The sequence below is a fragment of the Diadema antillarum genome, unplaced genomic scaffold (assembly GCF_040938485.1).
Source record: "Diadema antillarum isolate AM-2024a unplaced genomic scaffold, OU_Dant_1.0 seq00000053_RagTag, whole genome shotgun sequence".
In the NCBI taxonomy this organism is placed as follows: domain Eukaryota; kingdom Metazoa; phylum Echinodermata; class Echinoidea; order Diadematoida; family Diadematidae; genus Diadema; species Diadema antillarum.
The window spans coordinates 1,904,752-1,921,793 of record NW_027271161.1 but is presented as its reverse complement, the minus strand read 5'-3'; the positions used below and the strand labels follow the sequence as shown (position 1 = coordinate 1,921,793).

Sequence of the window (17,042 nt, the reverse complement as noted above, 5' to 3'; positions counted from 1 at the left end):
CAAAAGACCATCAGTAACACCCATTAGTTCATATCCTTTGAAATAGAGTTCATGATACTTGATTTTAAATAGTTTTGAAAGTCTGATTCCAGCAAACTTGAATCATACACCCCGACACCAATCACGTAAGACCAGGGGTGGTCTGGAGACGTTTTTCATTCAAGTTCTGCTCGACCATGAGTGGGCATTTGAAGTCCGAATTGCCCAACCTCTAGAAACGGTTGAGGAGGTGGAGCTTAGCTCAGCCTTGAATTACTGTGAAAGTGGAAATTTTCGCAGTGTTCAACTTTTCATGCATTTCGTGCAACCAGAAACAAGCACGAAAATAACAGCACACCAATATTTCTGCCTGTTGTATGTCCAAGTAGTTATTGCCTTGATTCTGTGGTAATAAAAACATGTGAAACTCATCTTAATTGGCCGAGTGTTTTACTCACAATTACTCACAAGAAAACTATCCACTTTTACAGTTTACCATTTTGCCATCAATGGTACATGTACTTGGCCGTACATATGCTTGACTAGTTACGGAATTTGTGAAACAGTTGTTAAATGGAAAGTTGTTTGCAAATGAAGGGGGGTAGAAATCTGATTTCAGTGTCAGAACATGACTGTGGGAAACAATTTTTAAGAAAATAATGTGTTTACACAAGTTCTTTTGTAAGGCTGAAATCTCTCAAATATATCCAACTTCTGTGCAAGAAACCATCATCATGACATTAAGATCATTACCACACAATTCATACTGGATTTGTTGAAGAAAAAAGAACAACGAACAAAAGAAGATAGCAAGAATCGCCTCATCCATCAGCTTTCGTAATCAATCTGCGATAAAAACTTGTCCACATCAAGATCGAGCGGGAATCCAAAGCTGCCTTTCTTCTTTAATTTGTCCTTTTTTGTCTTCTTTGAAGCCTGCAAGACAGAGCAAACAAAACAGCAGATGTCTTGATTATGATTAAAGTTGCACAGTGCAGACTAAACCCCAAATGTACAGCATATGTTAAAGCTCTCAAATATTTGGGATATGATTTTTCCTCAATTTGTATCCCTCCGTACAAATGAAATCTGAATGATTGCAACTGCTGATCTACATTTGTAACATTGTACATGTCAGAAAAGAGGAACCAGTGAAAACCACACCTGTCGTCTAACAGCTTTCTGGGCAGCTATACAAATCACCACACTTTCCCTAGTTACCAACAGTAGCAGGGATAGCCTGGTAGTGTAGTGTAGAGTTGGTCCTATCCCAATGGGGATGCCACCTGCATAGTTTGGTGGAAATCCATCATGAGGTTTGAAGAGGAAGATGAAATGTCCAATTAAGGCACCCTGTTTGGACACCTACCCCCCCCCCCCCCCCATCCCCCACGCCGAGCCACCCCCTCTCTGCCATGAACAAACTAAGAAGATTTTTATAAGATTTCTCAATTTGCGGGTTTGGGCCCCCTTCTGGTCCCAATTTTGTCCCTTCCCCCTCTCATCTACTCCCCCCCTCCCATCCCCAATCTGCCAGAACAAACTTGAAATTACAGTCACCAACCTAACTTACTCATAGCACTAACTTTGAGAGAAGATTTGTAAGGATTCCTTAATTTGGGGGTTCTGTCTTAAAATCTAATAATAGAATAATTTTCATGACCCTCAACTAAGGTGCCAACAATGCCCTCACCTTAACTTTCTCTGCATTCTGCCGGGAGCGTTTGACACCTTTCTGGGTGTTCTTGTCTTGGCTTCCATCTGGTGGAGTGTTTACACTGCCTGTGCTGTCTGTCCCATCGATACTTTCCGTGCCCGTAGAGTTGGCGGGAGAAGCGAGGTGTGCTGCCAACTCAGCAGATTTTGTGCTTTTCTCATCAGAGTTCTTCTCTTCCACAGAGACTCTACTTGTAATGCTAACAGCAGTCAGTCCGGGAGGTGTGCTTTCAAAGCCCCCATTAACGAGTGACTCTTGTCTATGTGTAGGTGCCATACCTCTGTCAGATGGGTCGCCCCTAGAAACGCTACCCCTAGCTTCATCACCACCACCAACTTTTCCTCCTCCTCCTCCTCCTCCTCCTCCTCCTGCTCCCCCTCCTCCTGCACATTTTCCTGTTACGTCTTGCCTCCGCGTCTTGATGATCACCACCTTTTTCGCTTTGATTCCCATCTTCATTGGCGACTGTATCTGCACCTTTGGTGGCGTGGAGGGCAGCGTGGTCAGCAGTCGTGCCACCACTTTCTCCTTGGGCGAGTAGACTCTGGTGACAGCGCAGGGTGTGGCTACTTTGGACGGAGTGCTTTCATTGGTGTGTTGGCGCTTGCCGGTGCTGGTGTCATTCCTTCCTCCATCAGTGACCTCCACAGATCTCTCCTGGCAGCTGGTGGAGCTGGGTGATGATGATGAAGGCTTACCTTGGTCACTTATTCCTTCCTTCCCCCTTGACAATCTCCTATCTGGGCTTTGACCACTGGTGAAGGACAGAGACCGAACGTGATGGCCTGTCTTCAGATCCGCAAAGGTCTTTACAATTGTCTTGTGCCTTCGTCCGGAGGAAGGACATTGGGGAGTCCCACTGAAACGGGGACTGACCGCTCTTTGACCCACTGAGTTTGACTTTTCTCTAATACTTCCCGCCATATCTTGATGATTTGTACAGGCCTCGGGTTGACTGCGTGTGACTACTGTATTTGGGAACTTGCTACTGTCCAGCACAGAAAGGGAAGAGACCTGATCACTATCGGAGATGGTAAATAAGTCATTCTCCCCGGACGATTTCTCGCATCCGACTGACTCGGTGACCTCTACTGACCCTGTGACCATGACTGACCCTGATCCTGCACTGGCACTTGTTCCTGTCCCTCCCCCTTCTGCCAGCAATTCGGTTGCAGTTTGACCATGTGTGGAGGTAATGTCCATGAGCGGAGAAAGATTCTGATTGGGCGATAACATGGCACCTGGAAATGGCACTGATCCTTCTGCAGGCCTCACACAAGAGTCCATATCAGCTGCAATAACAAAGACAATTTGATTTTCATAATTACCACTGCAAGATTTAAAATGATTATGAATGAGATCAAAACTATGATATATGAAAGTAAGATGATAAAAGGTTTGCTACATCTGGTAATGCTTGGACTTTAACTAGTACAGTGCACTCCCGTTATAACGAACACCGCTATAACGGAATTCCGGTTACAACTCAGTAAAAATGCATGCCGCAAAATTATCCGCTGTTTGTTCTTAATTGTTTATTTATTCATTTATAACAAAATTTCGATATAACAAAAGAAAATTGCCTGTCCCAAGGACTTCGTTATAATGGGAGTCCACTGCACTTGCTTTATGGGATAAAATCCTTGTTAACACAAAACCGGTCAGAGGCAAGACTAGCAATGGCAATTTCGAAGTCATTGGACCTTGACTTTAGAGGGTTAAGGAAACTGAAGCCTCTTTTATTTTCCATATCAAACAACTCTGAATCAAATGAAGTACTGTGACCGAACATGTGAACAACCTGTTGAAATTCATGGTGCATGGGCATTTTCATCATGCCTAAATTAAAATACTAATGGATGTTATTCAGGGATGAAGAATGCGGTGGCATCGCACAGATTTCTGGAGAGACCTCTTTCTATTGTCTGTATCGCCTAAATCACTGGGAATCAATTATGCAATGGAGACCACTGTGGTATGCATTGACTTGTGAATGGCCACTATAACTTCAAATATTGTGACACTTGCACCTCCACACCTTTATACATATCCTAAAGTGTAACTAAATTCCAAGAAAGCTTATACAATCACAAAACAAATGGTTTCTGTCATTTCCGCAGTAATATACTCCCCAAACTTTGTGCTTTCCAATGACATATAATGCATCCCAACTCATCAACCTACATGTATGCAGAAACAAAAATAAGCCAGGAATAGCTTTCAGAAACTTGCATGCAGACAAATCTATTGCTGCAGAATGTGTTGTTCTGCATACCATCTCCATCCGGCGGAGTCAGAGAGAGCTTCTTGCGCTCGTTGTTCAGGAACCTGTCCCGGTCCGTGTTGAAGAGCGAGAAGAGAGAGTTGAAGGCGGGGTCGTTGCTGGTCATGTCCACAAACTCCTCCAGCACGTTCTCCGTCATCATCCCCGAGAGGAAGTCATCGATGGCCTGGCTGCCGCTGGCAACAGGGGTGGACTGCTCGCCTGGATTCTCCTCCACAGTGGTGGGGCTGCTGTCGCTCACCTCGTTGCCAGGCAACGACTCCATGGGGGGTGATGAGTCCCTAGCAACCACGCAAAAGTAAATATCTAGCTGACAGAGAGGAATGTTTTTTGGGGCTAACATAAGGACTACTGTACTTGCCATACAATGTTAAGTGAGTATCATTTTTCCAAATCAGGACTTTGCATCAATTTTGCTTGTGCTTAGATTTGAGATCATGCATACAGTATCATCACACACCTCATCTATGTATTGTGTACTGTATACCAGAACAGGTACGTATGTATGTGTCATTTATGTGACGATCAGAATTAATATTTTTGCGTGTTCTAACATCTATGAATATTGAACGACTCACAAAATATGCAGAAATAGAACCCCTATGAAACATTTGACATTCGCAACATTGTATCAGTGTGTTGTAATAACACACTATCTATTAAACTTCTTGGTATGTGATGAATGAGAGGAAAAAAACACACAACCTGAATGTTACAAGGCTCAAGCAAAGCATTATATCCCACTGTTCATTCCATGTCACTGACAGAAATAAATCTTTGTTTCAAAATAATTATTTTGCATCTCATTTTTAACAAAAACTGTAGAGCCTCAAAAGTGTATGCAGCATGAACAAACCAATAAAGAATTCAATCCATATGCAAATGATGAACAAACTCAGCCAATCAGTGCTGAGATTCGACAAAAATACATTCCTACTAGACATTGGCGCTACTAGTAACTATAGTTCTCACTTGGGTGATTATGAATCAGAATAAGCACCTCATCAAATCACACATTTCATTACTTTATTGAGTCAATCAGGCTAAGTAAAAGGGTTCATGTGCATACTCACATTGCAAATGAAGTGCACTTACACAGCTCTTACACTTTCATGCATTCATTTGATGCAGTGTTGTCAAAATCCTCCATTGAAACGGTATATTCTGAGGTGTTGTGATAGTTAATGAGTCCCATATGTCATTTTGTTTTGGTTTAGGTATCAAGGCTACCCTGTAGGGTGTCTTAATGCCATGAACATTACATAAAACTTAAATTTTTAATGAGGTGCTGTTTGAAAAGAAAGAAAGAAAGAAAGGAAATATCCATGAACCTACTTTTGAGCAAGTCACATTATGGATGAAGAACAATCGACATTAACATCACCACCAACAAACTGAAATTTGGTGAGTTCACAGCAACCCTCTTAAAACTGATAAAGTGCTCACTGGGGGGGTAACATCTTGTTGATGTTCTCTGCCAATTTCTCTACCAGCTCCCTGTTGTTCACCACCGATCCCCATGGCGATGGCAGGTCCCGCATCTCATCTGGGCCAAAGGTGGAGTCGACGCCCGTTGATGTCATTGTGTGCGCCTTCTCCGTCAGTGCACCGGTGAGCTTTCTCCTGGGCGGGGCACTGCAGATGTTGAAGAATGAAATAGAATGAATAGAAAGGGTAACAGGCTCCTGGTAAAATTCTGTGACACATTATTAAATAATATCGCACACTGCATTGCACAACTTTTTTCACAACTCCCATCATACCGAGATGTTCAATTAAGCAGGACTGACCTTTTTCTCTTGGGTGACTTTCCGATGATCTTTTCGTTCTGAAGATGTCCTCGGGAGGATTTGCTCGGAGTCAGGAACTGAGACTGGGTGCCTGAAAGACAAGGAGGAAAAAAAAAATCTTACTGCATCAATCTGAGCAAAACTGAAAATTCATAGGTCAAACGACTTTCTTAGTACAAATGTGAACTTTGGATAAAATCTACTCCCTCCCCCACCCACACACACACATGGATAAGGAAACATAATGCCCATGCAAAGCTATGAAAACTTACACAGTATACTGTGACAGTGATCACATCCTAATGATAAGCTGGAAAGCTATTCGTACATGTACTACCACACTACCTGACCAAAAGCGATACATTTTTAAGGTCTACCACTGCAAGGGTATGAATCAGGACCTGCCATTTTTAAATGCAGTCCCTATCAGCATTATTCAAGGTCTGTTCACATGGCAGCTGAATAACAGTGTGATATATCATGAAACCCATTGCATAATCTTTGTGTCTTATCCTTCTACTATACCTTCATCCGAACAATACTGGTAAGCTGCAGAAGTAGATATGGCAATAATGATGACAGTTGAGCTAACAATAAAAATGACATCTGTAAACATCTTGTTGTAAAGTACATTTGGACTCCTGAGTGGAGCAATGTCCCTAATCATAAATATCATAAGATGAGAAAGAAGAAGAGGAAAGAAAAAGGAAGATGAAAAATAAAGACGAAGAAAATGACGAAAAAGGAGCAGCGGAAAAAAAAGGGAGGAAAGATATTCATACGGTGTATGTGGTAGTGATTGCAAAATCTTAAGGCTATGGAATGAAGATCTCAAAAGAAAGCAAAACAAAATGAAACTAAACAAAAAGCAAAAATGCACCATGAGGGATAAGTTAAGTACATGGATACAGGAAGGAGTTTTTATTTATTATAATAAGTATTTAAACTAATCAATAAATGAGAGTATCTGTCTGAATGTCTGTCGAAAATTTGGCATAAGAGGGTGTGTAAGACACATACTGGAAACATCCTGTGGAGGGGATGGCTTTTCGCACGGTAGCATCTGCGACGCTTGCTCCGAGAGAGGGGTAGCAACCCTGTTGTCGCCTGACCTCTGACCCGACGGCCGGTTGCCTGGCAGGCTCTCCACGGTGGTGTATTGCACGTTGGATTGTGGAACGGTCTGCTGGTGGACTTGTTGCTGCAATTGTGGCTGCAGCTGTTGCGGCTGCTGTTGCTGCTGATGTTGTTGCTGCTGCAGCTGCTGCTGCTGTTGCTGCTTCTTGATGGCAGTGAAGTTGGCATTCTGCTGAGCCTGCTCACGCTCCATTTGGAAACGTTCATGGTAGAGCCGATTCAGACTGTATCGACTCCTCACTGAGAGAATGAATCCAATCATTATGGGGTCAATTCATGGAGTGATCTACACATAATTCCATTGATTTACATTTTTTTTTAATTAATCTTAATGGATACAAACACGTACTGAATTTTACAGCAAAATCATTCTCCCTGATGTGTATATAAAAAATAAAAATGAAAGTTGCACAGGTATCTACAGCCAATGTCTTATCACTAAAATGTCAGCATCTTCCCTCATCTAATTTTCATGTGGTTATGACCAACATTATTGTTTCATGAAATTTTGTGCTGGTGTATGTAAACTCTCATCACTCTTTTGTTCTGTGTCTTTTTCTTTTTTTTTCAGTGACACTTTTGACATTCTATTTGGTTGTGCTTACTCTACTAGTTCTGTTTTTTTTTTTTTTTTTTTTGGGGGGGGGGTGGTTTTATTTTTGTTTTTAGTTTTGTTTGTTTGTTTTTTGTTGTTGTTGTTGTTTGTTTGTTTGTTTTTTGCTTTTCCAGGGATTTTGGGAAGTTTGCACAACATAATAGGGGTTTCTGTGCCAATCAGCACTCAAAGCAGACAAACAATAGGTTTGGAGAGTCCATTTGAATTTGGATTACACATCATTTCAAAGCTTAGAGTCTGCTCCTTTAGGATCTGCCCTTAACTTAAAATCCATGTCTGGCGACATTTTGTTGGTTAAAGATATTGTTTACCATTGAAAGCAGTGATTTACAAAATGTTCAAGTTATCATATGTGATGCATATGTGTAGGTCAGTTGTATCACAAAACATCCTACCATATAAAGTTTGTAACAAAACCAAACATATAAGGAGATACCACTAGTTTTCTCACTAAACCATAACTGTGGATGGTTTCTTCTTGAAGCAATTATATCATAACTATTGTTCACATTTTGTATATTTAACGATACGTAACGTTGGTTATATGGATTAACAGTTTTACATTGGTTGTTTCTATCCCGAACTCACATTTTAGATCAACTTTGAAGCACTTAAGCTGGGTTTTTGTTTCATCTGCAAATGGTAAATAATGCCTTTAAGTGATGCAGGATCACATATGCACACATTACCTGATTGGCTTGGAAGTTCACCAGTGAAAGTTGTTATGGCTCCACTCCCCTTGTAGTGGTGCCTGAAATCAAGGCACAATACATTTCAAAATCATTGATCAAGATCTATATTTTTACTATCATTTCTAATTTCACTCACTGATGAAAACTCTGTAACAATGCCCAGGAGAAACACATCCCAATCCTGTCTTTAGTTTTGTCTCAATCTCAATCACTGAAACTACAATAAACTTTAGTACATTGTATATTCATTTCCTTAATGACAATTTTTTGACATTCCTCAGTTTATTTATACAAATGTACTTGTTCAACTTCATTCACCTTTGTCAGTAGATACCTGTCCACCCTTCAATTTGAGTACACTGGTAGCTTATAAAGTCAGATCTTTCAACCACAAACCCCCCTTTTTTCCCCTTGAGTATACTGTGACAATGGATTATTTTTAGGTGTGAAAAATTGATAAAATTTCAAGCTCTACAACATTAGGATAGAAGCATTGTGTAAATATCTTTTGAGACATACAACGTAGGCCTACTGATATATAGGTATCTCCCACTATGGGAAAATCCTCAGGACCGACAGTTTTCTTTCGTTATATTGAAATATCATCATATCCTAACTAATGAAGTGCATAAAGATATCTACAAGATGATAATTTTTGGCCATAAATTTTACTTAGCTGCATACGGAATTTCATTACAGGAAAGTGTTCGTTACAGCAGGAGTGAACTGTATGTACAGACACCCCATCAAAGGTGAAATTAAAAGCCAGTCAATTTCAATGATGAAATTTGGAAAGTGTGACAGATGAGTAAGAAGCTTCCTCTGCAACAGTAACCAACTGTAAATTACATGAATTCTCCCTGCCTAACTTGACTGTTAATGTCCTGTCAGACCCATCCAATGCCCCCCCCCCCCCCAGCTCTAGATGCATGAAAACTCTATCTTAGTCAAATAGCTTGATAATTCTATGATAAACATTTACTCATATATTCAAAAACTATCTTCATTGTCCTGAATGAATCTGCAGGCATTTTTGAAACAGCACTCAAGCAATATGACATACAGTCAAACTCGGATACCTCGAACTCGGATAAGCCGAATATCGCTTACCTCGAAGGCAAAATGAAAGTCCCGATTGTTCCTATGGAGTTTTCGTGTGTTAAAATTCGCGTAGCTCAAAAAAAACTAACTCGAAGTTCGGTTACCTCGAAGGGAAATCTCATGTCCCGATCTTAATTAACTTATTGTTTTTCCCAGCATGTTGCTCGAATTGAAATTGCAAACATCACTCAGCATTTCCGATGAAGCGCGCGTGGACAGCGAAGACATGTCACAAATCTTTTCACACTCGATTGTAAATATTCTGAGCCCCAGAACGATCGTGCGCTCAAATACCCGATACACAGCTGACAAGGAAAATCCCCAACACCTACTGTACCTACACACGTACCCGGAATGCATATACTTGTAGCAGCCGTGCAAATGGAAGGCTTACAATAGCACTACGCTCTGTTTTGATTTGCGATCGTGATAGTCATGCCGTGCGCGTACATTTCTTAACCGTCGTGGCGCACCTGCTTAGGTGTTAACAGTTATATCTTTGGCATTAATCAAGGTCCACTGTCCAAACATCAATCTCCCGCTAGTTTTTTTTTTTTCCTTTCACGAAGTTTGTTTCATTAATTCTCCCCGAGAACGCAAGCTCTGAATATTTTTTTTTTTCCAGCAATGCGATTATGAAGCATAAGTGTGGTATATGATCTGGAAGTATAGGCCTAGCATAATAAAGAATAGTATAGATATGATTTAACAACAGTTTATTTTGATAAATTTCGAAGTAACGGAATAATACGCTTTACGATTTTCAGACAAAAAAGAAAGAAAGAAATCATCATGTATTTTACCCCTGTTTTGAATTGAATCTTTTTCGAGTTTTCGGTATTTTTTTTCTTTTCTTTTCTAGCACAATCGTCAAGGCCCCCTAAGATTGTTTCGCTTCTCTTTTTTTTTAATGCGAACAATCCTCTTCAGTAAATGTTTATGATTACAGCAATAGCACTGTCCTCAGAAGCCATAGCCGGAATCTGATCTAGCGATATCACTCACTAGTAGCCCATCCTTAATGTACTGTGCTGCACTTATTCAGGGCTCGACACTTACAGTGGCCCGAGGCCACCAAAACGCACGTCGGGCCACCAAAAAAAAAAAAGTCGGATGTTTGCCTTTACTTTTGGAGATGAACAGCGGTAACAATCGGCCCCGAAAGTTGCTACAATGAATGTCGGATGATTGCTTTTGATTTTGGAAATGAATAACAGTAATATTCGACTCCATACGATACTAAAATAAATGTCGGATGTTTGCTTATACTTTTGGAAATGAATAACGGTAAGATTCAGCTCTGTACGGTGCTTAAATTAATGTCAGATATTTGATTTTGCGTTTGGAAATAAACAAGGATAACATTCGGCTCCGAAAGATACAAAAATAAATGTCGAACGATCCCTTAGACGTTCGGAAATGAATAACAATAGTATTCAACTCCGTATGATGTTTGCTTTTATATTCGAAAATAAATAGCAATGACATTCGGCTCCGGAAGATGCTAAAATAAATTTCGAATGTTTGCTTTGACGTTCGGAAATAAATAATAATATTCAACTCCGTACGATGATAATATATGAATGCCGGATGTTTGCTTTTACGTTCGAAAGTACATAGCGATAACATTGGGCTCCGGGATAGGCTAAAATGAATGTCGAATGATCCCTTTTACGTTCGGAAATGAATAACAATAACATTCAACTCCGTACGATGATTAAATAAATGTCGGATGTTTGCTTTTACTTTCGAAAGTAAATAGCAAGAACATTCGGCTGCGGAAGATTCCAAAATAAATATCACAGTCATGATTGCTTTTACATTTGGAAGTGAATAGCAGTAACATTCTGCTCCATACGATGCTAAAATAAATGTCGGATATTTGCTATTATACATTTCGAAATTAATAACAGTAACAATCAGCTCCATTCGATGATAAAATGATTGTCAGATAATTCATTTCACTTTTGGAAGTGGACAGCAGTAATATTGGGCTCCGTATGGTAGTAAAACGAATGTCGGATGTTTGCTTGGAAATTTAGAAATGAATAACAGTAATATTCTGCTCCGTATGATACTAAAATAAATAACTGATCGTTGCTTTTACATTTGGAAATGATTAACGGTATCGCCTGCTGACTGTGAGTGCTGCTGGTAGACACATGGAAGACCGGTGCGTAGCGGTGCGACATTGCCGTCGCTCCCTGTAGCTCTACACGTCTTGGTGAGCTACATGTACACCCATAGTTGTGCGAAATTTTAATAGTTTGTAAAGCTAAGACTGATTCTTGTGTTGGATATTGTGTAAGAGATGATGACTTAGAGAGAGAAAAGGAGGAAAAACGAATAGTGATCGAGGGGGTACCTACGCCGACGCGACAATGTACATTCAGCACGCATGTTCTGCAACCCTGTCTTGCGCTCGATTACGTACCGGTATTTTCTTTTTGTTTTTATGGTGATTTAAGTCATTTAATTGTTCACCAGAAAACACTGATGAAAGAAGAACATCGATTTTCATTCAATTCATTCATATTAAAGTTGATTCAAATCCAATTGACAAGCGTACAAACAATCGGTAGGCACTGTAACAGATACCATGTTGAACATCGACAAAAATCGGATAAGTCGAAGAAAATTCGACGTACGCGTACCTCGAAATTCGCGTACCTCGAACCAATTTCTTCAGTCCCGACGACTTCGAGGTATCCGAGTTTGACTGTACATAGCTACTCACTTGATTTGTATCAGCAGGGCATCAAATCTTGTCCAGAGCTTGTACAGAGCATCATTAGCATTTTTCACCTTTCTGGCATCTGTGTGGAGAGAGCAGATGATTCATAAATCATCATAAGAAGTTCTTTTTATTTCCCAGTGACAATTAGTGATAAAAGAAGTTGCTCAACACTGTCCAATAAAGCACAAACCTTAACTCATTGGTTATCTGAATTTTCTTTTCTTTCTCTTTCTATGAAACATGTGAATAAATGTATCTTCAACAAGCTAGTATTTCAGAAGATGCTGTCTGCTTATAAACTGCTATTTCATATCACACAGACATAAAATGACTAATAGCAATGTATGCAATAGGTTCGAGGGAAAATCATTTACTGTAAAAGTGGTTTCTTTCGCGGTGGTTTTATTTTTGCGCTTTTCGCGCTTGGAGGTTGAACCACGAATTTAACATCACGTGAAAATGTTTTGAAAAGTGGCGCGAAATTAACCACGCAAGGAAATGTTTTGAACTCGCCGCTTGTTACAACGCTATTGCGCACATGCACACACAAAGATTCCGCATAATGTAGGTACAAGCATTTCAGGTAAGCCTGCATTTAATTTCAATTTCTATCTAATAAATAAAAGAATAATTGGATTATAGTTTGGGTTTTCATGTGCAAAATAAAAGTTTTTGCCAACTGTGAATTCACAGATTTTGCCGACCGCGAATTTAAACTCACGCGAAAAAGTCGGCACCGATGGAAACCGCAAAAGAAACCACTTTTACAGTACTGTATATCCACAAATATACACATAGCAACACTCCGCATAGCTCATAAGTTATTTTCTTGCATACCATCTAATTGATGAAACTGTTTCAGGCTCTATGCCACATGTTTGTTCAAATTCACAGTGCATATTTATTGTAAGGTTTCCACAGAACATTTTTGAGGGATGATCTACTAAGTAAAACCGATTTGATTGTGCTTGAAGAGTTAGTCAATGAGGAAAAAACAATTACTTGTCAGAATTTGCATATTGCATTGGTAAGTGGCCTTTTTCTCTCTTTTTTTGTGAGGGGTGGGGGTTAACCTTATATAAAATATAAAATATTGCAGATCAAAATGTGGCAACATTATGACCAGCTAACACTGAAGTAGTACACACCACCTCTTATGAAATCTCATCAATCTTGTATAATTTTGCATTCCAAAGTGTAGAATTCATTTTGTTTAATTAAATCCTTTAGAATGAATAACATCAAAACAATTTTGTCATGACATGGCATGAATTCAAAAGCACAGAATTTATTTTGTATAGACAGATCCTCTGGAAAAATTTCATCACTACATCTTTCCCGCCCCCCTTTTCTACCAAATCAGGATAAAATGATCTGTTGCCTGTTGTTGTATCTTTATACATTATTTTCATTTTTCCTTTTTATTTTATACCAACTTTGTGTTCATGCTGTTATACCTTTCAGTGCCAGGGACTTTGGACAGTGTTTTTGTACAACACTAAGGGGTTTTCTGTGCCAAACAGCACTCACAACAAACAAAGGCTTAACTCTCTACAGATAATATTCTGGATACTGAGCAAGAAAAAGACTTACCTTGTGATATCAGCTCGTAGTATTCTTCCACAATTATTTGCAGATTCTTGGCTCCAAGGGGCTGTAGAACACAGATGCAGACAATGGGAAATGATGATATTTCATTAAAAAATAATGAAATAAAATAATAAAATTGACAGCATTCTTATGCCATCAAAGTGCTGAAATAGTGCACATCATTCCCTTTAAAATTTCTGTCAAAGTTTCAATGCAAAGTGAGGGCGTACTTTTTATTCTGTGATATATCTGCAAAGCTGCACATACAGACACTCTCTCTCAACAACAAATGCAATAATGAAATAAAACAAAACACGACAAAAAGATCACAAACATATAGCAAAGAACTACCATCAATATTATCACTCTTCCTACATACACTGTATGTGTGGCAAAAAAAAAAAATAACTGTCAACATTTTGGACCATAAAATCTTTCATAAAATAAGAATTTCTGACATTAACAGGTAAGATGTAACATCAAATAGACACAGATTCTCTTTCAAATACTGGGTTGGTCTTTTTTTTTTTTTTTGGGGGGGGGGGTCATTGCATTAATGACTATAAAATTGATCACAAATGAAATGCTTTATTTCATTGCAGTCAAATTAGCAATAACTAATAGCGAGCAAACATTAATGATGGTAGATTTTGCAAAAGTTGAAGTCTCCAGATGTTGTAATATCAAATTTTGTGTGTACACACACATACACACACATACACACACACACACACACACACACAACAGCCATGTCTATTATTCCTTCTTATTTACACTTTCTTTCACAATATGCAATGCTGAATTTTTGAAATTTTAGTTACTTTCATCACAGCTGAATTCAGAAAATGGATTCCATTCTTTTTTTTTTAATTGTATATTCAGAGATGTTCTTGGTCTCTGATGCATTTCTAAATATTCAGCGTTTTAACTCTACAGACAGTAGGCCTACTGCTCACAGGTGTACGCTTATGTAGAAAGAACATAATAAAAGCTGTATATCTAATGATGGCACACATCTTCTATAAAGGTTCTTTTGAGAATGATGTGAATACAGCTTCTGTTGGGTTCCCATAATAATATTATAATGGTATTCTTCTTACTCCTGTTCAATTTACTGGTATTAGAGTGGTACATTGTGCGCTACTGTCTAAATATTCATATCAAATCATAATAAATGCAGACAACTCCATATATTGTACGATTTGTGTGTCTCTCTGTGTGTATAGCAAGGTTCTATAAATCATTGTGCATTTTGAAACGGTGGTACATGACTGAAGAATTAAATTCATTTGAATTGATAGTAGCGCTAGTCCATCTCGATCTCTTTCTTACCAAAATGCCAACTGCTGCTGATGAGATGTTTCGGATCTCCTCAAGATGAGGACTCTCATGGAGGAAGACGTCATAGCTTTCCTGAAGACCCTCAGAATGCAGGTAGTCTGGAGAAAAAAATGATTATATAACCCGTTGAGGACTAGTCTCAAGTATACTCAGGCAGGTGTCTATGGGAAATACATGTAGTAACTTCAGTCCGTCCTCATCAACGGAGTAAAATGACTCTTCTGTTACCATGGTAGTAGAGTAGGGTTATATTACAGTAGTATTGTACTTGTAGAATTTTCATGGGAATGAAGATTCATTTGGAGTGCTAAAATGAGTAATTGCCAGTACTTAGTAGGGCCTATCCCCTTCTAGTAGAGTTCTAGTAAGTTAAGTAAAATTTTACAGTGTATAGCCTCGCTTTCAAGATCTACAGACGTAGACTTGAGTGCTGGTGTAGTACAGTGGTAGTAGTAGAAACTACCACTAAATTTACCACTACTCTCCTGTACTGGAGTGTAGTTTTTCTACATTCCTGTAAACTTATCAAGATAGTAATAGTAAATTTACAGGATAGCTTCCAGTGCAGCGGCTTTCAGACTGAATCAGAACTGTAAATTTACATCCTTGTTTGTTTTCCTACTAGGGGAAAAAAAAAAACACGAACATATAACATTTTGATTAATTAGAGTAAAAGCCCCAATTTTCAGACACTTTAGCTTTTTTGCAATATTTATTCAACTCAAATAATTTTCCACAAAATGAAATCTATAATAATGTTTGTTACATATATCAAACTAATTTTTCTTCATATTGATTTTCTCAAACCGATCATAAAATTTCACAAAATCCCCAAATATTATCACCTTGTCAATTCCCCAAAATTCGGACAGCGTCTCCAAAATCCGGACACGCGTGCAATGTCAGTACGCATACAAGGCCGCTGAAAAATCCGCGCGCGCCATACCTTCTTGACGCAAGGTTGCATTGGCGATGTTGCGGCGCCCGTTCGTGTCCGAATTTTGGGGACTCTGCACCTGCATTCAGCCCCTGTACATTTATTCACTGCATCGGCACGTACGGAGATTTTGTTTTTCTTTTGTGTTTTTGAGGATACCATCACACTCTGAGCTTGCGATAAGCGAAAAATCTCGCAACAGAACGGCGTAATTTTTCAATTTTTAGCCCTTTTTTGGCGACCCCGATTCTTTACACGGGCCCTAATTTGCGCGCGCTTTGGAAAAGTCGCGGCGATTCCGCGATTTTGACGGCAAAATTTGGGATTTTAGATGGATTTTTGGAGGTGACTCGGGCATTTTCGCGTGGTGAACGAGTGTACTAGTGTGTGAAACGATGTGATATGCTTGAGCTGTGACAGTCGACTTTGCTGCCTTGTGATAAGTGGTAAGTGTCCGGATATTGGACTCGGAGGCCGGCCAAAAATTGGGGTTCTTACTCTAGATATAATAATAGATAATCTACACCTAATTAAGTTTAGACTTTATGAAGTTTACATCTATTTAAATTCATACTGTGCTATACAAGTTGAATGAGACCCAAGTCTAACCATGTAAGACCGGTCCATCTTTGACTTTGCCTTTGGCATTTGGGCGTTTGGCTAGTACTGTGTATTCTATACCAGTAATTTTACCAATGCACAATGGCAATGCAATACCAACAAGTAAGTGTAAGAAAATTTACAACTTGTTTTACTTAGGTAAGAGCTATTGATATTTGCCATGTATGGTTATGTTTCATTGAAGTTACATAATACATAAGAGCAAGTATAACTGCCCGTCTCAAAATGACCATAATCTGATCACACGAGGTGAGAAACGGAGCTCCGCAGCGCAATTGCTCACGCCTGTGCGCCTGAACTTACCCAGTACAAGACGAGCGAGATCCGAAGGAAGTGCCCGAACCATCGTCCTTTCAATAGTACGTTGCGCAGATTTGCGCAGTGCAGCGAGGAAGAGTAGGAACTGCGACAATTTGATCTTTAGCTCGCCTTTACAAGGACGTTGTGCTTCCTAATGGAAAGTTGGCAAGTCAAAACTGACAAACGAATCATATCTTTGT

General features: G+C 39.3%; 1 protein-coding gene across 1 annotated transcript; it reads right to left on the bottom strand.

Moving 5' to 3' along the window:
• Nucleotides 1–807: 807 nt before the first annotated feature.
• LOC139725674 (uncharacterized) lies at nucleotides 808–16,949 on the bottom strand. The gene is made up of 13 exons (XM_071636765.1): nucleotides 16,846–16,949; nucleotides 14,976–15,082; nucleotides 13,647–13,707; nucleotides 12,054–12,132; nucleotides 8,213–8,274; nucleotides 7,030–7,147; nucleotides 6,791–6,912; nucleotides 5,771–5,861; nucleotides 5,427–5,615; nucleotides 3,972–4,261; nucleotides 2,099–2,988; nucleotides 1,673–1,948; nucleotides 808–915 (listed from the first exon to the last, which is right to left on the bottom strand). Exons 1-13 carry the CDS (start codon nucleotides 16,886–16,888, stop codon nucleotides 808–810), a joined length of 2,436 nt encoding a protein of 811 aa, XP_071492866.1. The 5' UTR covers nucleotides 16,889–16,949.
• Nucleotides 16,950–17,042: the final 93 nt, after the last annotated feature.